Raw genomic sequence first — 24,838 nt, forward strand, 5'->3', positions numbered from 1 at the left:
GGCTTCGAGGACTGCCCAGGTCTGCTATGTGCATACTTCATTTGCTGTCTCAGGTTGCTGAGGGGGGAGCAACTCACTGCTAAAACAAACACTATGGCTAAAGTTTTAATAAAGGAGGGGCTGACCTAGCTGCAGCTCTCACACAGCTCATCCTCATCAGCTGCTGTCATTATATTGCTCACCTATATGCACTGCCTGTCTTGCTTTTCATAGTGTAACACAGCAAAGACAGGATTTTATTCATTATCATCAACTATTAACTGATTAACTGCAAACAAAAGACATCAGCATAAATACTTAGGTAGTATGTGCAAAGTCACAGCAGCAAGCTCAATATATCATTAAAATACACATGTACAATATAAGCCACAGACACAATACTCACACAGTGCCTACCTCTAAAACTCATAGTCTAGCTAGACTGCAAAGTGGAACTGGTCCCAAATTAAAATTGCATTGAATTTCCCATGGTAATATTGAAGTTGTTTGATAAAATTACTCTGGAAGTATTTCTTGCAAATGTTAATCTATTTAGATTCATAAGAAATATAATAAAGAAGAAAAACACCTGACAGCTCTTGGCAGCTTTGCCATTAAACACATAATTAAATTCAAAGTAAACCTAGCCCCTAGTCGAGATTCCCAGCATGAAGAAACCAACTGCAGGAAGAAAAGGCTCCAGCACTAGCCCCTTTCCTAACACAACCACCACACAACTCCCTAAACTGAGCAAGGGGGCAGGCTCAGAAACATGCCCCGTGAGTTACCTGCTCTGGGCTCTTCCAGAGGTGTGCAACTGCTTCCAGAGAGGACAGCTCAAGGATCCTGCTCCAACACCTGCACAGCTTAATTCAGAAGTTTGCTATGAAAACACCTTAGAGAGAGGGGACCAGGGAAGCATCTCGCCAAGAAAGCAGTGACGAGGGAGCAATGTTTCTAAGTCAGTTCAGAGAAGATGAAGTTTTTAAAAGTTTGGGGGAAGATTCTATTATATTCCCACTCCTCTCTCATAAGACTTCACTCTCGAAACAGAGAACACGCTGCTGGTTTATGTTCCAAGCTGTGATGCAGCTTGTGCTTGCAGAGAATCCCCACATCCCTCTCCAGCTGAGCCTGCTGCTCTGGACAAAATCTGCCTGTTATCTTGGAGACGTTACTACGCTAAAACAACATCACCAGAGCTATTAGGAAAGCTGCTGCAAGTTATGCATGTTGCCAATAGCTCCAGGGGATTTCACAGTGGCCAAGGATAACGAGGAGGAGGGAAATCCCAGCTGTGCTCCTTCCATAGGCTGTATCCTGTGTGCCAGCTGCCTGCGGAGGGGGATTGTGCCCCAGCACGAGCACACTGGACCCTGGACGCAGAGGTCTGCTGCTTCACAACCATGCAAGGTGACCCAGGAAGTGGGAGAAAGGTAAAGACAGCTACTTGCTCTTCATCTCCATCTGAGATTCTCTTCTAGTGTATTTAAGCAACAGGCCAGAAGAGCAAAACAGGAAGAAAAATCCCAAGCAGGTCAGCTAGCTCATTGCTGCAGCACATCAGCTGTCTTCCCTCTTCTATTCCCTCCCATCTGGTCAACCACATACGCAGTACTACACAAACCCCAGCAAGAAAGGGCTCTCAAGAGGTCACATATCCCCTGTGCTCACCCAAAGCCCAGATGAAGCTCACCTAGGGCAGTGTTTGTTAAGCTGAGTTCATATCTTCCCAAGGAAGGGTACTAAGGAGGACCTGAAATGCTCAAACTGACCAAGGAACAGCTACATATCTCCACCTACCAACACCAGTTGGCGATAACAGACCAGAGTAGATCTGATGTTCAGGGCAAAGGGCACAACCAAGACTTCCACAAATATTTTCCAGTTCCTTTAATGATCGCATTTATTTGCTTGTCCTGTAGCAAGCGGTTCCATGGTTTAACCATGCAATATGTGATGATCCACTTTCTCTTCTTCTGAAACACCTCCCTCAACTTCCATCTGACATTTTCCAGCTCTTGTTTTGGAACAGACAGAAAACAGCTGTTCCCCGTACTCGTTCTCCACACCATGCACCCACTTTATAGACTTAGATTTACCACATCCTCAGCTGTGTCCAGGCTGAAAAGCCTTTGTCTAGCTATCACACAACCTGCTTCATCTAATCTGTCCTTCCAACTTGGCCCATTCAACCATTGCTAAACACTCAGCAGCCATCAAAAACACTGGGTTTCCACCAAACCCTTCAGGAGACCTCTTTTCAGTAGAAGAAAATAAAACCCCCCAGGTCCCCGAAACCAACCCCCTAAATATTCAAGGTGGAAATCCTGCACTACCTCTGCAATCATCAGCAGTACTGGAAGCAGCTCCCATGGGAACAGGAGCTTCCCCAAGACTGTGAGTAGGTCACCAGGGTTAGGAGCTTGGTTGCATCCCCACACCCAACACTCATGAGAGGGATGTGTCAGTGAAGTCTACTGGGAGGGACTAGGATCTCCTATCCATAGGAATCCATATCTATCTTCAACGTATTCATATGCCTTATTACCTTAGCATCTGAATACCACCCGGCTACATGTATTTATGCATCCAAGATGTGATGGGGAATGGCTGCTATCTCCACTGCATGGCCAGCCAAGGCCCAGGAAGTGACAGAGAGCAATACCTGGACTCCTAAGCTAGACACACACAACGGGCCAGCAGCAGCTGTCCAGCTTGGCCATCTCCAGTGGGAACCCACCAGACTGTTTCCACCAACCTCCCACAGAGGTGGAAGCAGCAGCTTGGCCAGCAGTGCCTCCGATGCTGCTCAAAACGGCTGATAACAGCCAGACTCATCGTTTGCAGAATGGCTCCATTACAGAAACGATGAGAGGACGGAAAGCAGCCAGTAATTGGCAGGGTCTGCCACCTTCCTGCCTCGCTCTCCCTGTTTTAATGGAAAAACTGCAGAAACATTCACACTTAATTATATAAAATGCTGTACATGGGCCCAGCTGCAGGGCCAAGCCAATGTATATCACTTCGGAAAGACATCATTGCGTAATTTCTGTCAAGTAATTAGCGTGCTCCGCAGCACACCAAGCTGAGAGTTTTACTAGCACTAAACAAGGTTAGCAGATTTGTAAACAGCTTGCTATGGAGTAATATTTTTCTGCTTCTATCGTCTAAAAATATCTTGGGAGAATTTGCTCCAGTACAAATGGCTCTGCTTGAAAGGTTTTAGAACAACAAAAAAGCTTATGATAATTCAGAGCAGGTTTTCTCTTTGTTTCCCTGCCTGTCGCTTGCTTTTTGGTTCCTAACTTCAAAGAGTTACACAGTCCAGAGCTCGGCTTCACTGAAACACCCAGTTTCACCAAAAATTAAATAAAATCTATGCTAACACCTAGCTCCATCCCTTACCCACTTCCTACATGACGTTACGCATGGTCAAATTATAATTTCTTGTTCGTTTTACTGCAGGTCCAAGAGGTCTGGGGTAGTTACCACTGGATGGGAAGGTAGAGTCTCTGCCTCGAGGGAAGGGAAAACACTTGGGACCAGTCTAAAGCTCACAGAGAGCTCCATGGTTTCCTAAGTCCTGCATTAAAGATTTAACTCTTCCTGAGACCTTGCATGTGGCATCCACACCCAGGCAAATGGCATCCTTCTGCTGAAGGGAGGAGGATGCCCAGGTGACTCTCCAGGAATCGAGATCTGCTATTTCTCAGCAGCTTGTAGACGATCTGCACTCAGTTTAGAAGCAAAATGATATTTTACCTTCATCTGTTAATGCTTGGGCTCCTCATGGGAACTGTCAGGTCCTTTCGTCTCACTCTCTGATGGCGAGAAAAACGTTGTTTTATGCACTTATTCTAGGTGAGCTCACCACCATCTGCAGCATGGACTGAAGATGCCAGCAGGGATTCAAGTAACCAGTGCTCTGTCACCAGGAGCAGATCCTGACTGCTCAGTTGGGCTGGATCCTCAGCCCTGACTGGGGTTGTAAAGGACACATCCCAAGAGTCAGCAGCCACAACACCAAATACTCCAAGTGAGCAAAGCCGCTGAAAAGGCGGTGAAGAGAAACAAACTATGCCATACCTCGACCTGTCTTGTAAAATCAGGATGGTAACACTCAACCTGAACAGGGCTTAAATAGGTTCATATCTGTGACAAATGACCGTGTCCTAACCTTGAGACTCCCTGAACTCCTTGGAGCAGCCATGGTCTGGTTGGACAGTGCTTTCTACAGTGGGACCCCAGATTTCACTGGGCCACAGTCAGATGAACGAAACACGTAATTTGAGCACTTGTAAGAGTATCTATTTTCCCTTTCGCTTATGCCAGGTTTGGCCATTTTAGCAGGTAACTCTGATGGTTTATTTTGGAAAAAGCAGACCATCGGGAGGTTTGTTATTCCATCCACGCTTATCATTAGGAGGCTGCTAATGAAACCACAGAGACCTCCTTCCTGCCCGGGAATGGCAGAAAGAGGAGTACAAAGTGGCACACTTTTTACACTTCATTGGGAAGCTTTATAAATTAATTGGAGTACAAAGTCAGGTCTAATTGATGTTTGTATCGATTGAACTGCTCCAAGTCTTAATTTTGGTTGTAAAACTCACTTTAAAATAGAGCCATTTATAATTAAGACAGGATCTGTAATTAATGGAGTTTTATACTCATAAAACTGTCTCTCTCATCAGTCTAAATTAAACTCCACATGAAAGTTTGTGCAAATTAAATACAGTAGACGCCAAAACTACTTTCTCTGAACTCTTTGCTATTCTTGTTAATGTCAAAACATAAGTGATTTGGAGATGTGAAAGAGTGATGAAAATTCATATTAGAAGAGGTGACAGCAGGGAAGGGCACCCTATGGCTGCAGGGAGCCCTGCAACAGTGGAGGGCACCCATGCCCACCCTGTGCAATTTAAGCACAGACGAAGACATTAAGGTCACGTTCAACACGTAACAGCAGCAAAGCCATGAGCTATTTCCCACATCCCAGTCAGAAAATTAATATATTGTCCCTCTTGCACAATTGTGTCAAGTCATAACACAAACCTGCGTTTAAAAATATTTTGTTCCAACGGAGTTACGCCAGGCCACCAAGCACAACAGGGGCTTCCAGGGGGGAGGGCTCCCTTGCCTTCACACACCAGTGGTTATTTAAAACATGGGCTGTGATGTGCCTGGCCGTATCCCCAAAACTTCCTCAGCTGCTGGAGCCACTAATGAAATTCTCCAATTCTGGTAACTGTGGTTGACCATATGACTCTTTCCAACTTGATCTCATCGGAAATCTTTACAGCCATCAACCACAATATTTACAAAGCACAGACAATTTTGGGCTTGTGGCAGGAAAATAAATCATCTTGGACATATGTACATAGATAAAAGTTCCCCAATAAATCTGTTTTCCATGTGTGAGAGTCTGCCTCATCCTTATCTAGGTAATTAGCTATTCACTTCTCTAAAGGCTCCCATTTAATTGGGGTTGTGGTTCTTAGTGGAATATCATTTCCTCTTCCCAAAAGGGCTACTACTATTTTTGTAACTTATTTTTGTAACTTTTTTTTTTTTTTTTTCTGGCTGCCACATTCTGGTTTTCCCACTAAAATTAAAAAGTCACTGCACACTCACCAAGTATTTATGGCTTGAAGATTCCTACACACATCCCTGAGCCGACATCCACAAAAGCTTGTCACAGCTGTCCAGCATTTTCCCACATAACTTCAAACTTAGGTTGAAGCTTAGGGTCCCTCAATAGCTTCTGTAAAGAGCTACACAGGCTGACTCACTCCCTGGTAGCTCCCAAGGTTCATCTGCTGGAAATGCCCAGCTGTCCCCATGGACAACAGAAGATCAGGGGTTACAGAAGTCTCAATGAGCTCTCCAGGCAAAAGAATGAATTGTAGCCCAGGCCCACAGCTGTGAACCACACCAGGGTTTCTCTCTCCCTTTTGGATAAGGTCTGTATTAGTCCTCTGGATGGTCAGAGCTGGTCCTGCTCCCACCAAGGTCATGGAGAGGCTGAAACAACCACCAGCCAAAGCAGATCTGAGGACACGATGGAGACATAGAAAATGCCTCTCCGCATAGGTGGGAAGAAAATGTCAAAGCTGGCATCAAACCAATTTGTTCAAACTCTTTTAGAGATGAAACGGACAGGTTCATAGCCCACTTGCCTCAGAGTTTCTCTTTTTAGTCCATTCTTTTAATTTGTTTTGTTCCCACCCCATCAAAGCCTCAGAGTTCTCATGAACAAGTGCTGGAAGAGGTAAGTGGGAATGCAGAAAGTTGATTACTAATGAATCACATAAATTATCTTACTGGTAATTACCCAAAGGACTAAGGTTCAACAGAGCCTCTTCCTTTTCTTTCATCAATTCTGTCTAAACATCCATACCAGCCTTGGGCCAGACCATTCACACAGGCAGATTTGCTGAGGTGCATGACAAACTGGGATGGGACTGGTTTTGTGCCATCAAGAACTGACATATCCTTATCTGCCAGTAGATAAGAGATGTCAGTATTACCTGTACTCAGATGCACAGATGGACACACGCAACTACATCCCAGAAAGCACTCTATGACGACACGTGATGTCCGGTCTTTTAGCACTGAGTTAAGGAAGCTGAAACTCAGACTGTGAAGATGAAGCTTTCTCTAAGGGTCAGTACTAAAAAGCTTTCCATTAGAAAGAGAAATAGACACTAAGGAGATTAGCCAGTTATCCAATTTTTTCAGCTACAGAGAGTGAAAGCCCAGCTCTGTCGATAGGAATTTTGCTCCTTCTATCGATGGAATCAAAATTTCACATTTGCAAAATAAACACGTTTTACTCTGAAGACAACACGTCCTTTTCCAAGCTGAAAGCAGCTCTTCTGTTGGCTAGGCAAGGAGGAGGAGGTCAACCCTTCTGCCCCTCAAGAAACACTTCATGGGCAGCTTCTCCATGCAGCCAAACAATTAGGAAATTCAGAGATGTGCGATGTTTGACATTAAACATTGTTCTGATGGACAAACACACGCTGCCAAGGTCAACAAGTTCTCAGAAGACCTTTTTATTTGCTGGGACTTAACCCAGTGATTATCCAACCCTGAATTTGTTGTGTGCTGCAAAGCACCCTGGAAGGTGTTAGAAGGCACAATAACTGCAAAAAATACCTGAAACCAACAGCTTCAGCCCTCTGTTATTGCAAATAAACACCACCAGAGACATCACCCAGTGCATTACGGAGTCAGCACTTTCCCACAGCAAAACTCCTTTCGTGCCATAGCAACACAGGCAAGGTGTCCACCAGGCTCATGTAATCCAGCCAAGAGCCTTGACTTGCTGCACTGTTACACAGAAGACAATAAACTTAAGCTGTAGAAAAATTCCTTCAATCACTGGCTCGAAACAAAAACCCTCTAAAAACCCAGAATAGTTAATGATAAACAGCTTTTTAAGTGAGAGGCTGCTTGTCTAATTCAATATCCTTCTGCATTCTTATTATGTGACCTTCCCCTAAAAGGACACATAAGCCTCACCCTTATCAATAGGAGTTACACAAATCAAAGCATGTCTCCTGTTTCCTGATATCAGAATGAAAAAAAGGGCAGGCAGAAAATGCTGGACCTTAGTGCAGAACACCAGGAAAGCCTGAGGCCGGCCAGAATTTCCCTCCAGAGGCCTGTATTTAACCAATCTCTTTATTTGCTTTACTTCCATTTCCTTGGCTCGTATATTCCACCCTTTATTATGAAAAATGAGAGAGAGGGGAAAAAAATAAGGTGGGGGATATAGCAAAACAAAGCTATTGAGAAACCAGCCTGGAAGGCAACTGGAATGAACTCTGAAGAAGTCATTAGCTCCCTAACCCCTTAAACAGCCCCAAAATGGGGTGTGCGGAGAGAAGCATGCTTTCTTTTTGCATCTCAATCCAAACCAAACCTTGTATATTTTTACTGCTCAGAAGCACTGCTGGGCTGAAATGCCTGTTCCTCGTGGGCTCGCCAGCAGACCAGGCTTAGCTCACGGGAGCTCAGCAAGGAAGCAATTAAAGCACTTGAGAGACCATTTGTAAGACGGCTGCATTGAAAGAGCAAGACCCCAAGGACGCAAAGTCTCGAGGTGACTCAGTCATGATGCCACCAGTTTTGGGGATCCTCTGCAACTTGGCCAGGATGGGAGGAACCACTGTGTGCCCCTGCCTACACCTCCTTCTCTCCCCACCACAGCACCTTGCCGTTGCCTTGGCTGGAGAAGAAACACCACAAGACAATTTGTTTGCTGAAGTGCTTTCACACAAAACACAGATTCAGCCTCTCTGAAACATTTCATCAGCTCACAGCAGCTGCATGAGCTGTCTGTCCAGGGTCCTGCTGAAATAAAATGTTTTGTTTTGACTTTTAATGTAAGCACGTGATCTGGCGAGCCAACATCTACGAGTTTGCCACACCTTCGGAACAGAAATAAGTTAAAAAACTCAAACTCTAAATGAAACACTTTGTTTTGGAACAGATGAGATTTTTTTCCCAGCTTCTGATTCGTGGGAACAAAAAAAAAATGTAAAAATAAGAATGTGCTGATTTGGCTCAAACTGAAACGGATCCCCCTACTTTTGTTCATTTTTCTTTTTTTTTTTTTTTTTTTTTAAAAAACTGCTGGTGAACTGAAAAATCCCATATTTGCACAGTTTAGTTTGGGAGGCAGTGCCTGTCCTAGGGCTGTTAACTCTCATTGCCAGCCCCAGAGGTACAGACTTGGTTCCTACAGCCTGTGCAACCAGGGACGGCGTTACCTCTGGTGCTTTTCTAGAAAGAAACCTGAGCCCTTCGCACATCCACCTCGCAGAGGGGCAAAGCAGGAGAGAATGTCATTTTGACGATATCCTCCAACTCTCTCTATTTTCTCATTTTCCCTTCTGCAACACTGAAATCAAATTTACAAAGCAGTGACAAGCTACATTTAAGTACTTGTGATGGACATTTCATCCATCAGACACATTGGCAAACACAGTTTCACATTTCAAAGGCAGAAATTACTGTGTCCCTGCAAAGCACAATTTACTCCTTATGTGCAAACATGAATTGCTGAGCAAAAAAATCCTTCACATCTTTTTTACCTTTGGGAAATAATAGCAATTACAATCAGTTACACAGCCATATTTCTTCCCCCTCCCCATCCAAATCTATTCACCAAAATCTCATGCCCTCGATTAAATTTAGTTGAAAGAAAAGTAATGAGATTTGTGTTACTTAGCAAATTAAATAGAAACTGCCCTAAAGAATAATCCCAAAATACAAAACACTGCCTCATCCCACATGTTGCTAATAGGCTTGTGTTCAAACAGCTTATTTAGAAAGAGGGACTTTTCTTAAATGACATCCTAATAACGTGCATTCAAGAACATGAGAGTCATAAATATCTTTCACTACCAAGGCTTTTGATTTTTCCTTTTCCTTTTTTTTTTTTTTTTTTTTTTAAAAAAAAAATCTTATAAAAATAAAGGAAATATTTTACGAAAGACTTTGTGCTGTTCTGCAATACTAAAGACTGAACATTCCACATGTTAACATTTCTGAAAGTTATTTTTCTTGCTCTTACTTGTCTCACGGTTGTTGCTGCACAGGGTTGCCGCACTGCCTGCAACACCTCAGCTCCAGGCAGCACACAGTGTGGGACTGAGCAACTCACTACCTGTCAAATCCATTTGAATTCCAGACGGATGTTTGGCCCTATCTACGTTTCCCTCTGTTGAATGCTGCCAGGACTTTGCGTACCGAGTCCCCAAGGACACCAAGGTCCGCAATGTCATGTCACAATTCATTTTGAGTGTTACTTCATGTGATGCTCACATGGGTCCTCCTGCCGGTCCCAACAGCACCGCTGCAATCCCTCTCTTTCAGTCCTCTCAGCTGGACCCAGGGCACGACAGTCATTCAATGTGGAGACGAATTAGAGACCAAGGCAGAAAGCAAGGTCCTGGCTCAGCTCATCCTCCAAAAACCCACATGATGCAAAGACCATGGTGACCCCAGAGAGCCCCTGGCTGAGCCCTCTCTGCTGCACTGGGAGCACAGTCCTGTGCACAGCAGCATCACCCAGTGACACGGGAGGTGCAGGACCTTGGGCTGACCTTAGTCTGTGAAAAAATCCCAGCATAGTTTTAACCCATTTCATTTAGAGAGTGAATAATCTGAGCCAGATTGGCATCAGCCTTAGGAACGGCAGTGATTTCAGCCCGTGCAGCCTCCACTGCAGTGGCTGCTTTGGCACTGAACACTTGCAAAGCATTTTATGAACTACTGCTCCCTGCCTGGCTCCAGTGAGCACTACTGCATGCCCTGTGCTTCTGGACACATCCCTGACATCAAGTGCCAGAGCAGAGAAGCAAAGTGTTGGAGCTCTCGCTGTGCCTCACCAGCGTGCCCAGGAGCACGGCTCTACCTGCACAGCCCTCGCTAGTGAAGCTCGCTGCGGTCCTGCACAGCACCCATCTCCTCGGAGCATCGTGGTCACCCTGGGAGATTTGCACCCCTTTGTTTTCACAGGCAGGCAGGAGCTAAGCCTGACTTCAAAGGGTTTGTTCTGATCCTCTTTGATGTCGCCAAAGCCAGTCAAGCTGAACAAGCAGTGCTTCCCCACTGGGCTCCTGCTCTGTCCCCCTGTACCCATCTGGCTGGTTGCTGCAGCCACAGGGTCCTGTGAAAGCTGACAACTGCTGCACGTGGCTCTGCCTGCCAACTCATTTAGCTCCGGGAACAGCAAATCCAACACTGGATGCAGCTGCCCATCCTCTCACCTCCTCTCTGGCTCCAAACTCTGCCCTCTGCCCCCTCCTGCCCAGCACCCATCCTGCCTCCTCCCACTGAGGTACAGCTGGCCCTGCGTTCCTCCCCTGCTGCCTTCCCCAGCTCTGACTTTTCGTGATACCACACAGTGCCAATCCTGGGAGGGATAATCCCTGCACAGCTCCTTCAATAAGCCCGGCCTTTGCACCTATTTCTCATCTCAGCTAGGGCTGAGATGGTCTCAGGACCTGCGACTGAGCATGGGAAACTGGGAAACAAAGATTTCCAGCCAGAGGGAGAGGACAGGCAGGTCTACTTGTTCAATTCCAGGCATTACTGTCATCTGCCTCCCTCACCTGGGCTCACACCCTGCTAAGCGACTTCTCACCTTGCTAAGGCCCTGGCCTCGTCCTCAGAAAGATAAATGCACTTTCTCATAAGCAGAGGCAAGAGGACAGAGACCGCGAACCCCAGCAGCAGAGCGCGGCAGAGCAGGCTCACGAAGAGCAGCTGCGGGCAATGGCTGCTGCCCAGGAGCACAGCAGGACCAGGATGCTGTCTGGTCCTGCGGAGCAGATGCCCTGACAGCCAAACCGAGGCCAGGAGCACTAACCTTGACATCGCATTGCTTTGAATGGCATTCAAAAAAAAAAAAAAGTTCAAAAGAGCCAGGTGGAAACCTCTCCGGATCACTGAGTTTTTCTCCCTGTCATTGCGGCAGCAGCGTCGTGCCAAGACAGGATCCTATTGTGCCAGTCTCCCCGCTACGTCACCAACAGGCTCGTTTGTGACCACAGGCACAGTGGACTAGGGAAGTCAAAGCAAAGCCATTGCTCATGGGGAGCGAGACCCACAGATGACGCTTGACCCAGAGGTCTTGCAGCAACCCAAGCAGTGGCGGACATATCGCTCTCTTTTCCCTTCACAAGCATCATTGCCGCTAGGTAAACTGAGGCATAAAAATATCAGGGATGGTCAAAACATCCCAGCGAAGAACTACAGATAGGTACCTGGACTCCTGTTTGTCTGTATGTACATCTAACTGCTAAATGTCATTATTTAGGAGGCAAAACATATTTCTGACTGTTCCTCTATACAGAGCACACAGACACAGTGCAGAACAGAGGCTTTTTACAGATGTTTGCGCTTTGGCGAGGTTGCTGCTCTGATGGAGGCAAGCGAATTGATTCAAGTTTGCTTATGGTTTGCTATGACTTGATTAAAGCTGGTGTGCTGAAAGACACAGTGAACTAACACAGCCGAGTTAAAATATTGGCCTCCACAACTCGGAGGGACACCAACAGTCAACAGCATCACGATCACAAATAGGGCACAGCACAGCACGCAGAGCATCACGATAACCTCCAAATCCGTAAGTATTTAAAAACATGGTAATTAAAGGAGGGACCTGTGAAGTCTAACGCTGACTAACCATAAGACACTGTCTGTGCAACCAGAGCCCTGGCAGTCCTCTCAAGACCCTCAGGTCCATCCTGCTCCTGCACTTTGCAACCATCCACAGCAGTGCTCAGGTCCCCTCGCTCAGTCAGGTCTGCGCTGTTGGGATTCACCGGCAAGCTGAGCCATTTGTCTTCTGACTTGCTCTAATGGCAGCTTGTCTGAGCTTTTGTCAAGCCATGCATCAGCCCCCAAGCCCAGCGCCAAAAAGGAGGCCCCAGGAAATGAAATAAATAGCAAGCCACTTGCTCAGCACTCAGTGCGGACAGAGGGAACGTCTAAGGCAGCTTAAACCCAGGCCAGACTCTGCGTTTGTGTCTCTGTCTGTGCAGTTAAATGAGACAAAATGGCTTATCAGAGTAATTTTCATCTGGGGACAAACTGCTTGGTTCTCCAGAGCTGCTGTGGCTTCTGCAGAGCTGAGATTTCCCCAGTGGCCCAGCCTGCAGCTTGGGGAGGAGCTGGACAGCTGAGATGCTTTCCACCCAGTTCAAAAAAGAAGCACTATCTCCTTCATTTCTGCAGTGGGGAAGATGTTTCCAGGCTGCTTCAGCCAAAAATCTCTGTTCCCGTGGCACTGCCAGCGCTGCTTAACCCCAAAAGCCACAGACCTGGGTCAGAAATCGATGTCTCCCTTTGCCAGGGAAAAATGCTCTGGACAGACTGACCGCATCCCAAACAAGCTCACTGGGAGCTGAACCAGCACAAAAAGGTGTGCTCAGAGGTGTCCACCTGGCTGGATGTGAAGACAGTGTACCAACACCCCACTGTATCTACAGCTTTGGGGAGAAAACTGGGGAGACGGAGGCATTTAGTCTCCTTTGCTTCCAGATCCAGGGTATGTGCCACAGCCTTATGGGTCTGGGCTGCAGTGACCTTATCCTTGCCCCCATCCCCCCACGCACAGCTAAAAGCCACTGCCTAGGGAGTACCCGTGCAGAGCAATAAGGTAGCAGGTAAGGATGAGACCCCTGAGTCCACACAGAAACACTAGCATAGGAGCGACTTGCTATAGCTGGGGTTTTAAGACAAGCGATTGAAGGAACTTATAAAATTAATGTTCCAGTCTAGAAGCTTGCATAAAAAATTAAAAATCCATATTAAAATTTGTATAAACTTGTCACAGCAAGATTTAAATGCCTTTTAAAGCATATTTAGCTCTTGATCTGAATTTGCTCCGTTCCCATGGCCTGAGGCGACACAGGCAGCAAGTGATCAGCTTGCTCCACCGAGAGCCCGGCTCACAAGCGAACGGGCAGTGTCTGAAACGGCTGCAAGGAGCATCAGCCCAGCATGAATCACGGCATGTCAGGAAGCACCAAAGCCTCAGCAGCATCTCTGCAGTGAGACACAAAACCAACAGATTTGGAAGGAGCTGGATGAAGTCACAGTCTGCACCCCTCTCCCCAAACCTACCCTCTTCCAGCCTGAAGGGGCTCCTTCTCTACTGCAATAAGCCAGAAACCCTCAAGCCTCTGACCAAGGGTATCTGAATATTCACCACTAGTAACTCGCTTGCTCGCCAGCCAGTTCCTATAACTATGTCAGCATAGCTGGAGTTCAAACAATCTCTTTAATTGTTGTCCAGATGGTGTCCCTGTAATTCTAATTTGTTGGCAGCCAATCCCATTTTATTTATACTCTCTTGCTGTAAGGACTCTTTCCTCGGAGATGATTCTGATGCCTGTTCTTGTATTTTGGGGGCAGGGAGTCCAGGTGACACATCCCCCTTGGCACAGCGGGTGTGGAACAGGGGGAATGGAGCCTCTGCAAGCCCTTCCCAAGGCTGCACCCAAAAATATGTTTGTCCTCCTGGGTAATCAACCTGCCAACGTACTGGCGCCTTGTGTAGGGCTTGGGTTGTAAAGCATTAGAGGGCAGAAATACTTGCTGTCCTGGAGTTTTTCCCCCAATCCATAGCTTTTTGCCATCTTCCTGCTGAGGATCTCTAGGGCTGGAGAAATCCCAGTGCTGATCTTTGAGTCTCAATGGTCCCTAAGGCAACACAGCAGCTAAAACCCTTAAGACATGATCCTCCTCTCCAGTGAAACCCGTCGGAGCCAGACTTCCCTGTGCTCGGCCACTTTGGGTGTTCTAAACATTATCATTGCCTGTTTGGGGCGGGAAGTGCTATAATTTCAGTGAAAAAATCTTTCCTGGAGGCCAAGAGTGAAAGGTCCGTGATGCTGGCACTGGATGGATGAACATCTGTTTGTCTGCAGCACACAGGACTTCACCGCCACTCTATGCAAGGTGGGGGAAAGCTTCCCAAACCCAGCACAGGGGAACTCAGCCCTTCCAGATGCACTGCAGTGGGGCAGGAGCCTCGTTTCTGCTGGCTGCTCCAGTCAATGCTGACATCTGGAGACTACTGAGGCTGGGACAGACCACAGCGAATTATAACTATAAATCTCTCCCTCGGTGAACTCCCTTGAACCTCATCAGGGCTAAGCCAGCACACAGCCTGGGACAGGTAGCCACAAGTTCTCCATCAGCAACTCCATTCCTCCACTGGGCACGCACTGTCTGGAGCAAGTGTGCACTTTGCAGTAAAATAATACTCTGTATAATATTAATACTGTGTCATTTTTACAATTTTTAAATGGAAGTTGCTTCATACTTGAAACTACCGAGTCCCAAGGAAACCCACACTGTAATTAAAATAGGTAGCTGGAAAATTAGCAGAAGGAGCCCAGCAGAAGTGAGAGATACAGCTGCTTCTGTCCACAGAAGAATCTGCATAGTGATGCCACGGTTTTATATTCAGAGATATGGAACACTATTAAAGCACAATATAAGACATCAATAATTCCATTTCCAGCCATGATCACTCACAGCGGAGATGCTGTGGATAAACCTCTCTTTAAAAAGAACTCTGTAAAAAAGAAAATGAGCTTCATACAGTTTCATCCACTCAATTAACAGGCTGCTTGCAGTGCTTATACTGAAGGATGGACTTGGAGGCCCATACAGAAATCCACACGCCGAGCATCCCAGTGTGGCCACACCCCAGCTCACGCTTCCCCTTGCTAGTCTGCTATCCCAGGAGAGTAGCCTCGCACTTCCTTCCTTGCCAGCAGGATGCTCTTTCTTCTTTGTTTCTCTTTCCACTTTTCCAAGTGTGTTTCTCTTCCCATGGACAAAAAGCCGAGCGGAGCAGACTCAGCCTGTTGCTGCTACATGAGTCAGTCAAGTGACTAATGCCTCTCCCCGCTGGGTTTCCCTCCTCGAGCACATTGCTTCTCCAAAACACCGTTTGATCTCACCTGGGACACCAAAGATAATCAGCCTCAGCTGCCGACACGGCGCAGCCAGCTGGCTGTTGAGGCTGGAGGGAACGTGCCTGCCCCTTTACCTTCTGCGCCCATCAGCAGGATTAAAATCTCTGCTAGCAAACAAGCAGACCCAGAGAAAAATCAACACCTGGAGAGAGACAGGATGAGTCGCTCAGCAGCCCCGACTCGCCAGCAAGCAAGGGACTGTTTATCAAGCCTTTCTGATAACACAAGAGTAAACTAGGATCTGGATCAGCCACAATCCTCATGGCTCACGGGGTTTCTGCTAAATAATAACCCCCAGACGAGACTGCATGGTGACAGTGTTCTGCAGCATCACGGTCCACCCCCTTTCCCAGGACTTACAACATTCAAGGACCATCATATCAGACATGAACAAGAGGGTAAACACACCTGATTTTGGCCTTATTTTCAGAGGCAGGGCTAGGATGGCATGGCTGTGTTTGCAATGTATCCCCCCCCAACAGGGACCCAGTGTGCCACCAGCCTGACGGCTGACCACCTCGCCATGCTGCTGGGACTCCAGAACCAGCTGTAGCCCCAACACACCTTCAGCCACTTGGCATTGCCTGCATTATTGGCATGGGGGAGACAACTGTTAATTTAAAAACCATTTGGGGCATCATTTAACCATGCCCTTTAAACTATTTCAAGAGCTGTTCCCCAGTACACACTGAAGCCACTCATAGTTGACTTCCACTCAGGAGCCCAGGAAAGAGTGACCTAGCTAAGAGCTTCTGCAGGTGACAGAAGAGAGGATGCTGTGAATAAGCAGAAACCAAGTAAAGCATGTCCTGCAACATGTTGTATAATCTACAACAACAGAAAAGTCCCCTGGTGAGGGAAGTCCCCAGATTCCTGCCTTGAAGTCTGCTGCACCCCAAGCTCCTGCAGCCAGCAGCTGTACCCCCATTTCATGTGCTGCTCTGCTGACATCTCCAGTTTAGGCAGGCAAAACCATGCACTGGCATTTCCAGTCTAGATCTCAACCTTAAGGACTGCATCAAGCCAGACAGGTTGATGTCTACAACCACACACAAAAAAAAAACCCTCCCAGCCTAGAAAAAGCCTTGTAGATACCACAGACCCCACCTGTGGCAGGGCCCGTGCGGTCTAAGGCACCAGATGCCAATAGCTGCCCTGCTGCCATGCAGAAACATTTCCTCCTGCATGGGCACTGCTGATTTCAAAAGAATCTGGGTCAAGTAAGGATTTATCATGATGTCTTTCTGGACAAATAGCTGCTGCTGTGGTTCACATTTGGGTTTTCTCTGCAAGGCACTGACTAGCATGCATTTCACAGACACTTTTTGCAAAGCCTACTTACAATGCATGTGCCTCCCTTCAGGTGATATTTGTCAGATTCCTACTATGGAAATGTTTTTACCTCCTGACAATACCCTTTAGATAGTGCCTATGGAGGTGGATGACTCAAGCTTGACATGATGATTTCCATCCACCATTTTTTATTAAAAATACTCCTAGCCATTCGTAATGTGAAGACAGAAGCTGGTTTTAAAAGGAATGTGGAAACCACAGAGTATGCACAAACTGTGCCACAATCTTATGTCAACCAACAATAGGCAGAAAATCTATATGTAAAACAGTTCCTCCCAGCCTTAATTTATAATCTCATGAATAGAAATCACTAAGCATATGGCAATAACATCCATCCAAGACCCCATCGTACTTCGTGGTCCCTAAGAGACAGGTTATGGATGGCCTGCCACTTCCAACTTCGTCATTTACTTGATGTTACAAAGTTAAGTATCGCCTAATATAGCTTTCTGCAAGTTAATTCCCTTTGTGACGGTGACAGCTTCTAAAAACCCTCACGCTACTACAGAACTGCAAATAGCAAACACCGCTGCTAGGAATAGACAAGCCATCAGCAGAGTGACCTGCTATCTCTCCAGCCTCTTTCCTTGCTGCCAGCATAGTATTTAAAGCAGGATGGAAAAACACAGAGCGGAGTTAAAGTCGACAGATGGCTGATGCAAGTCAGAAAAGTTTTCATAGAGAAAAATAACCGGCCGGAGAAGAGGCAGAGCAGCACCCTAAGTACGCCACTCTGAATGGCATGTGTTCATCCGAAAGCCTAGACTCCTTTCCCCTTATATTACTTGAAGTCAGAAATATTTTTCATTTCCTGATCTCCATATTATCCTCCATCCACTGCCTGCAGGCTGCAAACACAGAGTATTCGTCGGTATTCACTGCAGGGATGCGCAGGGGGAGACACGCTGCGTTCCAGCCAGGCTGTGCAGCACCTTTGCCTGCCCTGCAGCATCCCAGAGCCCACACTTGCAGAAGTCCTTCCCAAAGTGAACGGCGTTGAGACACACAATACTAGACACGAAAAAAAATCTGATGGAAAAAACCCGACAGATCAGGCACTTGTTGGAGCCTTGAGCGCAGAGGAGCATTACAGAAAATTCCCAGCGACTTCCCCAGCTTCAAACCTTTAATAATTTAATATGTGTGACTGGAATTTCTCAATAGGCTGGAAGTCCCTCGGGATGAAAATCTCATTGAAAAAGAAACCAAGGAGAATTTGGCATCTCTTTCCCAGCCTGTAAGATTAAATGCAAATATGTTATTGGCATCAAGCTATCACAGCTTGATATATCTACAAAGCTCCCATACACTGACATTAACTTCTCAAGGAAGAACATTTTGTTACTCACCCTGAGACAGTTTATGCTTAAAGGCAGAAAGACTATTTCTGTTTTGGGTTTGGGCAGTGAACAGTGGTACCTTCACCAATTACCAGCACACTCAGGCACTGATCTAGTATTAGTGACAAAACACAGTAAGATAGTGACTGCTGACCTAATACTACATATAATTTCCAGTGGCTAGGCTGCACTCTGGTAGCTGGCACACAGAACAGTATCTCCAGCTCCTTATGCTGCTCTGGCTTTAGTGGACAAGAATCAATTCGATATCACTTCTGTGTTTGCAGGTGGAAAAAAATGGCCTGAGGTTGAGTTCTTCTCTGCTATGCTAAGAACTGGGGCATATCTTCACGGCAAAGACACAAAGCCCTCAAAAATAGGTGTACATAAAGCAAAAGGCTGTCAGAAAAAAAAAATAACTAAATTCTAATAAGAAGCCTGTGCTTAACAGCCAGAGAATAAATGGATGATTAGTTAAAGATCTCTAACCATTCTCCTGAAGAACGAGGGGGATACGCTTTGTGAAGAGAGATGAATGAACTCTGCTGCTCTCCAATTCAATAGCACAGTTATAATGGGGTACTGACCACATTAAATGGATGCAGCGTTCGCGTTAGCAGCGACTCGGCTGCTGCCTTCTCAAAAGACAGCTCCCCTACACCTAATTCACTTCATTTGCTGTTAATTAACGGAGATGATCCACAGCCTCTTGAGCGCTGGTTTCTCCCTTGGGAAGGCGGGTCTGGCTGTGGGGCTGTGCTCTGCTGCCTCCTGCATCCACTGCTCCCACCCCGGAGCTGCCGGTGGGAAAGCAACACCGAGAGGGCTCGCGAAGCTTACAGACCACCCGATGTGGCTCAGGCTCACACCAGAGAGATACGGGAAGGATGGAAATTAGATTGAGCTACCTTACCACATCCAGCCACAGACCATTTCCATGCAAACAGCAGGGGAACAAATCAAGGACAAGTTTCCCTCGTGCAATGGGATGGCTCTGACAGCGGGTTGCAGCCCTGATGCCACTTGAATCAGCTCTTGACAGTTGTCTGCAAATCTCAAAGGCCATTACAGCAAACATGCTCTAATCGGGATAGGCGTAGCAGAAAACCCCTTGTTCTTTGCATTTGAAACACACTGCAAGACCACATCCAACATCCTCCTGTCTGCTCAGCCAACCCCTGTCAACTCAAATAGGGACAACAGCTAAACTTCTTATTGCAACATAATTTGTCGTCTATAGGACGCACAAAAGCTAAGCCAGTTCAGTTCTGCTCACCAACTCAAATCTTCAAGCAAAGCCCCTGTAACCCAGGAGAGCCCAGAAGATGCCTCTGCAGTCCTGGTGTTCCTGAGGCCTCAGCTAAGCTGCATTGAAAGTGGTTTCTCATGTTGCATCTCTCACCTGAACTGCGTTCAGCACTTACTCATTGGGAAGAAGAGAAGCAGCTACAAATACTCAGAAAACACTGTTTGTACTTAAGAGGAGGTAATGTAAAACTTGCAAAACCAAATCCAAAGGCTCCAAGTTGAAAAGGCTTGAAAGCTAAAGTCTGATTTACCAAAGCACAGGTGAAAAGGGGGAATGGAGGCAGAAATGCTGGCCTTCTGTTTTGCCAAAATACTTCCAACCTGTCCTGGAAGGACTATTTCCACCTTGCACCATTCCCTTGCTCATTTCCCCAATTAATATCTCCATCGAGACCACTGATTATGATCATGGCTTGTACCAAATGTCCACTTGGGAGCAAACCAAGAGCTCCAATTTGTTCCACAGCCCTCAAAGACCAGCTGTCAACAACATTAACTTTTGCTTAGAGATGATACTGGTGAGACACAATTGCCTATGAAAGAGACCTTCCCACCATGAACCAGACTGGGACTCTACCTGGCCTCACATCCTGTCTGCAGGCAGAAGGTATTAGCAGCAACCAGCTTCTAGGGAGGAAATTATAGGATCCTACAGGCAGCAGATGTGGGCAACCTTCCTGATAGCCTTTGCCAGCCTGAGGCCTGTTTGTGCTCCCAATCGCTGACCTGGAAAAGGGACTTTTAAAGTTCTTTCCACCTTTATAAGCCACAAGCCACCTCTGTGCACCTTGTTATATTGAGACACAGGAAGAAATCTCACTTTTGAAAGGCCACAAAGCAAATGAGAAGACTTGCTAGGAAGACAGATCAGCTCTGCAGGTTCCCAGGAAAGGTTAAAGACATCTTTAGAAAAATATACTAGCCTAACTTTTTCTCTTGCGAATTTAGTCCATAAAAAGCAACCTTACTCTTTCAAAAAGCTGCCTTATTTCTAGGCAGAAGGACAAAAACCTGAGGCTAAAATCAGTCTACAGCTCTCAACATAACTTTGGTCGGGGACCTTTTCTTTGTCCTTGATCTGCTGAGCCATCTCTCTTCTGACCTGCCTTTTGCTCCTTGCTTCACAGGCAGAATACCTCCGGTTATTGCATGGCAATGCTACAGAGAAGGTAAAAACAAGGCTTTCCCCATTCCCAGTCCCCTTTGGAAAACTGCAAGGTCATTGCTCACCATCCAGTTCCTCCACAGAGATATTTGCTAGCTGCTCGCTGTCGCTGCCAGCGGAGAGTGAGCGGTTCAGGTAGTTGCCTTTGTACAACAAGCCAGCTGTTACATGGTGGAATGGCATCTTCTCCCTGGGCACAAGAGAAAATGGAAGAGAAAGACTTATTTTAATTATCTGTCTTTGGTTTTTTATTTGAATAGTACAATAGCCTGCTGCGAAAAATTAGCTGGACCAAAGCGTCCTACACCAGGGAACACACACTTGAAGTGGGGTGGCGTGACTGATGGATTTCAGATTTTATTTAGTGTCTAAGACAGGAACAAAACAAAGAAAAAAACAGTAGCTTCTTCTTTATGCCAAATAAGAGTTAGCAGAGACAGAACAGCGGTACCTTAGTAAAATATGAGTCTCTAGCACTTGTACTGCAGCTTTCAGCCTAGAGATTTGCTATTTGGTAATAACTGTATCATACACAGGGGTCTACTTTGGCCTGTGATTAAAAAGTCACAGGATCCAGCAGCACGACTTCCAAATCATGCAAGAGTCTGGACACCAGCTTTCAGATCCTGCTCTGGAGCACCTAGAACCCTAAGATGGTTCAAACCCCGCAGGCCAGAGCATCCATGCTGAGCAAGATGCACATTGCACCAGTGCTTCCGCTCCAGACTTCGGTGGCCCTCACTGAAAGAAGAATATTCACATTCGAGCAGGGCCCAACAAAGAACATTTTCATTTCACAAATATGACAGCTAAGGAAAAATACTGCTCAATGGGAGGCTGTAGCAGAAAAGTGTTTGCAAACTTAGCAGGTATAAACACCACAGCCTAGTGAAGGGCAGCCATCTGCACAGACAAAAGTGGAAATTACTGTCAGCAGCACTTACACATTGATTTAGGATACACAAGAAAGAAGCAAGTTTGCCAAAGTCAATTGAAATATTAAGAGGAAGATCTGTCATACCCTTAGCTGGTTTCAATCAGCACAGCCCCATCATGGGCCTATTGAATTTTATACTGTACATTTCCAGCAGATATAAATCAGCAGAGTCAACAGAGCCACCCAGACATCAGCCGAGTATCTGGCCCAGGGTCTCCACAGGGGCTGGAAGGTGGCCAGGACACTCTGGGCAGTATGGTTTGGAACAGACCATTAATATAAATTTATATGGCAACTTTGGCAGATCTCACTCACACCAGTGAGGGACATAGCCCCTTGGAAACAAACTCCAAGAGTATTTTCACAGCAGCCACGCTGGGACATCAGCTTGCTTTGCCATAAAGAGATAAGTGCCACCTACTGAATCGTTCTCCAGCCAACACTACAATTACAAGGATGATCTGGCTCTTACTCATCCATATGTTCCTACCACAGTCAATAAAACAAATATATATATATATATATGCATTAATTTTGTAACAAATGCCTTCTTGCCTCACCGAGTTAGTATAAGCTTTAATAGACTCACCAAGAGCAAACTAACCTCGAGACACAGGAAAGTGAAGATGAAAAGCCATGAGGTTTCTCTTGCACTGCTTAGCACGTACCTAGAATTTCTCTTGCAGTAATTATGTAAATAAATCCTAATCGTAATTTTAAGTATTTTTATTTGGGAGCCAGTTTCTCCAGCAGCACATTAGAAACCGTAAACAAGGTTTTCTTTTTCATTAAGCATATCTGTAATTTCCCAGCACTTGCCAATTAATGTATTTCATTCTGATATATTGCTCACTCTGACATATTGCTCTGCACTAAGACAGGAATTTCACCTACCCACAGGGAGACACATAGGTGATGCCAGCTTTGGTACTGCTCTGGGTCCGGACAAGCAGGGCTGGAGAGACTTCCCAGTCCTTTGCGCCCTCTTGATTAGCTTCCAGTCCCATAACGAAGTATTCAGACAGCAATTGATCCCTGTTTTCTCTCGATAATCACATGCCCAATGTAAAAGCAACTACACTGATTTTCAAAACCCTATCAAATTAAAGACATTTACATCGAACACCTTCAACGGCCCAGGCGGAGCTGCGGTGTGGTCCGCACTGCAAACACAGCCTGCAATGAGCCCGTGGGCTGGGGACTGATGCCAGCACCCACCTGCCCTGCCCCCAGGCAAAGTGTGCTCAGCCCTTCACACTCCCTGAGCTCACCCATAGTCAGAATAGCTGCAAGGCATGGATTTAGGTGCATTAAAGCATTTCTGAAATCATTTTCTGTGCCTTCAATTCTACAACCATCCAAAAAAAAAAAAAAAGAAAAGAAAAGACAATGCAACTCCCCTGAGGTCTGAAGTGCTTAAAATCATCTCCCGCCTGGGATCCCATAATGCATTTTAGTACCAGGAGGGACAACCCATGATATCATAGAGTGAGAAATTATGGATTAAATTCTACCACCTAGGTTTTTTGCTTGGGGTTTGGTTTGGGGTCTTTTTGGTTTTAAATTGCAATATTATTCAACGGAAACCCTGCAGAGCTTCTGGAATTCAGCAGCTCTCAGCCTGCCTCCAGTTCTAACAAGAATTAAAAGAGGTGCTCAAAACTGGACCAGCACCAGCTCCAGTGCCAGATAGCCAAACAAGGATTCACAGCCGTGCTTCAGGAGCGCTCATCATCCTGCAGACAGGAGCCTGCTGTCAAAACCGAGCCTTCACAGGGGGAGAAAACAGCAAAAAGGGGCATTGCAATGTGGGTGTTGTGGGAGAGTTCATAAAGCAAAGCACCCTGTTTTGCAAAGCACCCTATGTTGAAACACATAAAAAGCTTGATGGAAATATGTAGGTGCCCGATGCCTTTCTGGGAACAAGGGGTCTGTCCTAGCACAGCCAGGTCGGTCCAGGCTCATTTTGAGTTCAGCCAAAATGTCTGTGTTAGAAACACAGTAATCTTGCCTATGGCTGCTCCTTCCAGTGCTAGCTGAGACCCTGGGTAAACTCAAACGGTAAGGTAACTGGTGCTGACGGGATCCATCCCACACCGTGGTGATGCCTTTCCCGGGTGCTTGGTCAGCAGCAGAAGCTGGTGCCAGAGTGCAGGGTGCCGACAGCTTTCTGTCTCTTCAGCACGTTAGATTTGCAGCAATATGCACGCATCTCTTCTGGATGGGATCAGGGAAGATGCCCCAGCTTGTGCCCCATTTTACAGAGCTGTACAACAAGCCTCTGAGCAGGCAGCTAAGCAGTGAGCTTTGCTCTCCATCTCCGAGCAGTCAAGACAGACACATTTTCCAACAAGCAACTTGCAAACTGCAAGCAGTTTTCAAAGGCATAGTGAGATTTTGGAGCCATGAAATCTCCTTGAATAATATCATGAAAACATTGACATTTAACCAAAAAGCCCTCAAAGAACCCATAAACATGTGTATGGAAATGTTACCATGGTACCTTGCCAAGGTTTCAGTCTCTGCGCCAAGCTCACCAGCAGGTTATATCCCCCGCAACGCCCGGCAGCAGCACTGCGAGCCTCGCTCCTTCCTTTCAGCACAACCACATTTGTGAAATTTATAAGATGTTCGTAAGCAATTTGCTATCAGGAAAAAAAGGCAGTTACACGATGCTCACGTCTACGCTTGCTCCAGTTCGCATTCTTCACCAGCTCTTGTGATGTTTTTTAAAAACGCTTTCAGACCCAGCTGAAAATCCACACGACTATTAAACTGGAACATTTAGCTTAAGTATCAGTCAACGAGATGGAATCAGGATCAATTTGTATTGATCCTGGACGTCCCTAGGTAGTTACCAATTTGGAAAAGATTTCTTGCTAACCTCTCTTCCATGTGCAGCATAAAATGATGCTCAGGAGTTGATCTTGGTTTTACAGCCTCAGGCACATAACACACAACATCATTTGCACTGCCTGGGTGTTACACCTGGCCAGTATCGTCTATTTGCCATCTTTATTCAGCTGTAATTTGGTGGATCCTGGCTGCTGCCCAGCAGGTTGTATGCGACCTGGGCTAACAGATTCTCATTCTGGATGCTGACCAGCCCCACAGCTACTGCCCCACGGGCATCAAACAGAACAGGCAGAAATGATGCTGGTTGGGAAACATGGGGAGATGGTAAAACTGAAATCTCCAACTCTCCCACAGATCTGGCCAAGGTTGACCCGAGTGTTCAAACTGA

The 24,838-nt window shown here is 46.3% G+C and overlaps 1 protein-coding gene across 2 annotated transcripts in view; it reads right to left on the minus strand.

Annotated features, from left to right (window-relative positions):
- The window catches only part of CALN1 (calneuron 1), a 128,889-nt gene that overhangs the window by 85,403 nt on the left and 18,648 nt on the right, over positions 1-24,838 (minus strand). The window contains exon 2 of one of the 2 annotated variants that reach the window (XM_086475295.1): positions 20,723-20,843. In XM_086475295.1, the coding sequence (XP_086331421.1) occupies positions 20,723-20,843 (121 nt within the window). Of the gene's footprint in view, positions 1-20,722; positions 20,844-24,838 lie in introns of those variants that run through there. The other variant, XM_086475296.1, reaches the window with a different exon arrangement.

This window comes from Leptosomus discolor, chromosome 18 (assembly GCF_034619465.1).
Source record: "Leptosomus discolor isolate bLepDis1 chromosome 18, bLepDis1.hap2, whole genome shotgun sequence".
Taxonomy (NCBI): domain Eukaryota; kingdom Metazoa; phylum Chordata; class Aves; order Leptosomiformes; family Leptosomidae; genus Leptosomus; species Leptosomus discolor.